The sequence below is a fragment of the Oxyura jamaicensis genome, assembly GCF_011077185.1.
Source record: "Oxyura jamaicensis isolate SHBP4307 breed ruddy duck chromosome 22 unlocalized genomic scaffold, BPBGC_Ojam_1.0 oxy22_random_OJ71960, whole genome shotgun sequence".
NCBI classification, from domain to species: domain Eukaryota; kingdom Metazoa; phylum Chordata; class Aves; order Anseriformes; family Anatidae; genus Oxyura; species Oxyura jamaicensis.
In genome coordinates this window covers 98-5510 of record NW_023304613.1, presented here as the reverse complement: position 1 = coordinate 5510, position 5413 = coordinate 98, and the positions used below count along the sequence as shown (strand labels likewise).

Sequence of the window (5413 nt, the reverse complement as noted above, 5' to 3'; positions counted from 1 at the left end):
CCCCCCCATAACTCAGTCCCCCCATAACCCAGTTTCCCCCCATAACCCAGTCCCCCCATAACCCAGTTTCCCCCCATAACTCCCCCCCCCATAACCCAGTCCCCCCATAACTCAGTCCCCCCATAACTCCCTCCCCATAACTCAGTCCCCCCATAACTCCCCCCCCATAACTCAGTTTCCCCCCATGCCTCAGTTTCCCCCCGGCCGGGTGCCAGCGGCCGCTCCCCGCGCTGCTTACTCATCGCCATCGATCCCCCATCAGGGCTCGTTAGCCCTCGCCGCGCTAATTGCGTGTTGGCGAGTTGGCACTTGCCAAGTTGGCTCCCCAGGTTTCTCCTCGGGGGTCCCGTGGGGGCACGAAGCCCCGGCCCCCGCGCCGGGGGCGGCCGCGCTTTGCTGAGCACGGGCAGCGCTCATCACACCCGCGGGAGCGGCGGTAATGGCCCGCCCTCGTTAATGGGGGGGGGGGGGGGCGGCGCCGGGGGGCCGCGGGGGGGGGGGGGGGGGGGGGGCTGTTAATTACCCTGCTGGGGGGTAATTACTGCCCGATCCGGCCCGCTGGGGGGTGAAAGAAGCTTTTTTTGGGGGTGTTTTTAATGGGGGGGATGTCAAGGTAAAGGGGACACCCATGGGTGATGCGTAGGGGGAGATGGGCAGCGCCTGTTTGCCCCCCCCGGCTTTGTTTGGGTAGAAGGAAGGAAGGAGAAAAAAGGGGAAAAAGAGAAAATAGAGAAAAAAATGGGAGAGTATCGGGAAAGAAAAAATAAAGAGAAAATGTCGGGGAAAAATAAAGAGAAAATATGGGGGGAAATAAAGAGAAAATATGGGGGAACGGAGGAAACATGGACAAAAGGAGGAGCTGTCGGGGGGGGGAACCAGAGAAATTGCTGGCAAAAATGAGAAAATATTGGAAAAAGGGAGAAAATATGGGAAATAATGGGCAACTGTTGGAAGAAAGAGAAAGCATGGGGAAAAAGGGGGGAAATTACTGGAAGAAGAATGGGGGGGGGGAAGGTGAAAGTATTGGAAAGAAGGAGAACTCTTAAAAAAATGAAAAAGTATTGGAAAAAAATGAGGAAGTATTGGAAAAAAAGGAGAAGCTATAGGAAAAAAATGAGAAAGTATTGGGAAAAAGGGGAAACTATTGGAAAAAATGATAAATTATTGGAAAAAAATGAGAAACTATAGGGAAAAAAAGGAGAAAGTATTGGAAAAAACGAGAGACTATTGGAAAAAAGGGCGAGCACCGTGTCCAAAGCCGTGGGCGCGTGCCAAGGGAGGAGGGCAGGGCCGGGGGGGCGGAGGGCAGGGGACGGCCCCGCCGCAGCACCCGAAGGCGCCGCCGCTGCCGCCACCACCCCGGGGTGCCCCCGGCCCACCATGGCCATGCAGGGCATGGAGCTGTGCGCCGTGGCCGTGGTCATCCTCCTCTTCATCGCCGTCCTCAAGCAGTTCGGCATCCTGGAGCCCATCTCCGCGGAAGGTAACCCCCGGCCCCCTCCCCGGGCCGGGTTTGGATGCGGTTCGGTTTTGGGGTGCCCACGGCGGGGACCCCCGGGGAATGCTCGCTCCGTGGACGGTGTGGGTGCTTCTCCGGGAACCTCCGTGGTGGACCCTGGAGGTTTTGGGGTGCCCTTCACCGCCGCGTCACGGCCCCGTTGAGCACACTGCGGCCCTGCTCACCCCCAAATGGGCTGGTGGGGGGCTCCGAGCACATACCGCCCCCCAAAACCCTCCCGAGTGGGGTGCTGGGGAGCTCCGAGCCCGTACTCGCCCCTACAGCCCATGGGGCAGGGTGCTGGGGCAGCCCCCTCTGATCCCCAAACCTGCCCAAGGTGGGGTGCTGGGGACATCCCAAGCCCACGTCGACCCCTGAAGCCCCCTGAGATAGCAGAATGGGGACCACCAGGCCTGGGGGGACCTCTAAAAGCCCCCTGAGATGGGATGCTGCGGATCCCCAGTCCACCACTGACCCCTCAGACCCCCCCAGAACGTCCCCCTGAGGACTCAAAGTTGTCCCCGCTCAGCATCGAACAGCTTCGTGGGGGCTTCCCGGGCTGGAAACATTAACGAGGCATCATTTATTAATTACCTTCCGGCAGCACGGAGGGCGCAGAGAGCCGGGGCGGGGGGAGCGGGACACGAGAGGCGGCCGTGGTGCGGGTGGGAGCCTGGGCACGGGATGCTCCGGGATGCTGCGGGATGCTCTGGGATCATGCTGCCGGAGCGGGCACAGCCCAGCAGCTCCCGGGAAGCCCTCCAAGCGCTGACGGAGCCGTTTCCTCGCCCGGGCGGTGAAACCCGGAGCTCGCAGCGGATGGAACCGCCCCGAGTGAGTTCCCCGTCGCGACGGGGAGAGCTGCCAGGTTTTGCCAGGTTTGGGGGATTCCTGGTTTGTTCCCGAGGCCGGCCAGGTCCAGGCGGGTAAGGTGCGGGATGCCGCGATGCTCTCGCCATCGCGTCCCCTCCCTGGGGACCACAGGGGGCCCGGTGCTCACCCCCGAAGCCACCCAGCTGGTGCCTGCCCCAAAACCCCCCCCAAAAAACCCCGAAGCTGTCGGTGAGGGGGATGCCGGGGGGGGCCCCGCTCAGCCCCGCGCGTCCCCGCAGACAGCAGCGACGGCGACCTGGAGCTCTCGGCCGTGCGGCACCAACCCGAGGGGCTGGAGCAGCTGCAGGCGCAGACCAAGTTCACCAAGAAGGAGCTGCAGTCCCTCTACCGCGGCTTCAAGAGCGTGAGTGCCCGGGGAAGGGTCTCGGGGGGCGGCCGCGGCCCCGTGGGGCTCACCTGGCGCCCCTTGTGCCCCCCAGGAGTGCCCCAGCGGCCGGGTGGACGAGGAGACCTTCACGCTCATCTACGCGCAGTTCTTCCCGCAGGGCGGTGAGTCGGGGCGCCCCGGGGCGGCCTCACCCCCTCACCCCCCCCAAAATAAATAAATATGGGGTGGTCCCTCACCCCCCCACACCCCCTTCACCTGCCTCCCCACCCCAGACGCCAGTGCCTACGCTCACTTCTTGTTCAACGCCTTCGACGCCGACGGCAGCGGGGCGCTCTGCTTCGAGGTGAGCAGCGGGGCGGCACCGGGGGGGGGACGCCGGTGCCGCGGGGGACACGCCGGTGCCACCACCCTCGGCGGCGATGAGGACGCTTGGCTCGATGCGAGCGCGCCCGGCGGCGTGATTCATCAGATAAGAAGCACGGGGAGGGACGCGCCAGGAGGGATGCCCGGGCAGGGGCTCGGCGAGGTTCATTGCGGCCGGAGCCCCCGAAAATCCGCAGCCCCATCGCCAGAGGGTGCCCGGGGGGGGACTGCGGGGAGCCTGCGGCAGCGGCTGGCGCATCCCGGGCGATTAAAAATAGATAGGAGCGAGAATAGCAAGGGGATCGATAGGAGAAGTCCCCGGGGTCGATGGCCACGCTGCGGTGCCTCTTGTGGGGTCCGGAACGGGGTCGCCTGCGGGCGGGACGTGTCCCGGTGCGGGGACCGCTCACGGCCGCTGTCCCTCGGGCAGGATTTTGTCGTCGGCCTCTCCGTCTTGCTGCGGGGGACGGTGCAGGAGAAGCTGAACTGGGCTTTCAACCTCTACGACATTAATAAGGACGGCTTCATCACCAAGGAGGTGCCCTTGGGGGACGGGAAGGGGGGCAGTGGGGGTGGTGGCACCCACGGGGACGTCCAGAGGGGGACAAAGCTGAGGGAGACGGGGCTGGGGGACGGAGGAGGCCTCCTTCGGAAGGAGCACTGGGGGGTTTGGGGAGCTTTTTGTCACCCCGGCCCCGCTCTGTGCCCCCTCCCCAGGAGATGCTGGAGATCATGAAGTCCATCTACGACATGATGGGGCGCTGCACCCTGCCCGCCCCGAGGGACAGCGCGCCCGCCGAGCACGTGGAGCTCTTCTTCCAGGTGAGCCCGGCACACCGCCGCCGGGGACAGGGATGGGGACGTCCCCGCTGAGCTCTTCCCTTGCAGAAGATGGACAGGAACGGGGACGGCGTGGTGACCTTTGAGGAGTTCCTGGAGACGTGCCAGCAGGTGGGACCCCTGTGGGGGGGAGGGTTCGGTGCCACCTCCTCCTCCTCACCCCCTGTCCTCGTCCCCTCCAAAGGGACGTCCCCGTGGGGTTGGGGGGAGGGGAGGCTGCACCCCGTGGGTTTCCCGGGGGGGACACAAAAGCGCTGGTCCCGGCAGGGGGGCTGGGGGCTGCGAGCCGTCCCTCTCGCCCCTCGCAGGACGAGGACATCGTGAGCTCCATGCAGATCTTCGAGAACACCATCTAGAGCTGCTGCGGCACGGCGGAGGAGCCGTTCTGACCCCTTCACGACACAACGCGAGGCTCCTAACGCCCGAGGTGCAGGAAACGCTAAAAATGAGCGGGAAAGGTTAAAACCAAGGAGGACGGCGGCGGCTTGTCCAGCCGAGCTGCCAGAGCCCCCTCTGCCAGCCGCTTTTGGGGCAGAACTCCCCAAACCGGGATCTCCCTGCCCCAGGGGACGGCCAGCGGCGCTGAAGAGCTCGTCACAGCGCAGAAACGGACACCTCGAGGAATCCTGAAAAAAAAAAAATGCAACTTTGGGGAGGGGGTGGGGGGGGGTGGGGGGAGGCCCCTGGGAGGGGCCGGGGGCAAAAAACCCCAAAATGTCCCGGTGAGGGCGGGAACCCTCCTCAAATCCTCGGGGGTTGAGGTTGTGTTTTTCTTATTATTATTTAAATAAACCAACTGGTGAGGACTGGGGGGAGCCAGCGCCCAGCCTCACCCCTCCGCCAACGCCTGGGGCGGCTCGCGCACGGAGGCGAAGCCGTTTTCTGGCTTTTTTCCCCCAAAAGATGGGGCTGGCGAAAGGGGGGGCTACGCCAAAGCAGGGCTGGCTGGGAAGGGTGGCAGCGGGGTCCCTGCACGGGTGGGGAGCGGCCATTTTATTGGTGAAAGTGGAGGAGGAGGAGGAGGAGGAGGAGGAGGAGGAGGAGGAGGAGGAAGGCCAAGCCCTCCATAGAGCCTGGCTCCAACATGGAGCCCGGCCCCAGCACTGCGCATGCGCAAGGGGAGGGAGGGGGCGCAGAGGGGGGGGGCGCAAAGAGGAAGCTGCGCATGCGCAAAGAAGGCAGCAAAGGCAGAAGGGGGGGGAGCGAAGCGGCCGCGCACGCGCAAAGCGAGCACCTCGCGGGAGGACGCGCGCCGCGCATGCGCACGGACGCGCGGACCGCCCCGCCGCGCATGCGCGCCTCCTCCTCCTCCTCCCCGCCGCCGCCCGCCGCGCATGCGCAGAGCTCCCCGGGGCCATGGCCGCCGCCGGCCGTTGCTGAGGCGCCGCCGCCGCCCGGCCGCCATGAGGAGGAGGCGGCGGCGGAGCGGCCATGGGCTCGCTGAGCAGCCGGGTGCTGAGGCGGCGGGGCGGCGGCGGCTCCTCCTCTTC

The 5413-nt window shown here is 65.3% G+C and overlaps 1 protein-coding gene across 2 annotated transcripts; it reads left to right on the top strand.

The window, feature by feature from the left end:
- The first annotated feature begins 787 nt into the window (after positions 1-787).
- Positions 788-4564, top strand: KCNIP3 (potassium voltage-gated channel interacting protein 3). Of its 2 annotated transcripts, none has more exons than XM_035312852.1 (8): positions 788-908; positions 2608-2735; positions 2812-2881; positions 2993-3063; positions 3514-3621; positions 3801-3905; positions 3972-4034; positions 4232-4564. In XM_035312852.1, exons 1-8 carry the CDS (start codon positions 824-826, stop codon positions 4277-4279), a joined length of 678 nt encoding a protein of 225 aa, XP_035168743.1. In that variant the 5' UTR covers positions 788-823; the 3' UTR covers positions 4280-4564. The 2 variants fall into 2 exon arrangements, with proteins under 2 accessions (XP_035168743.1, XP_035168742.1); XM_035312851.1 differs by lacking the exon at positions 788-908 and adding an exon at positions 1179-1483 and having other exon boundaries at positions 2611-2735.
- Positions 4565-5413: the final 849 nt, after the last annotated feature.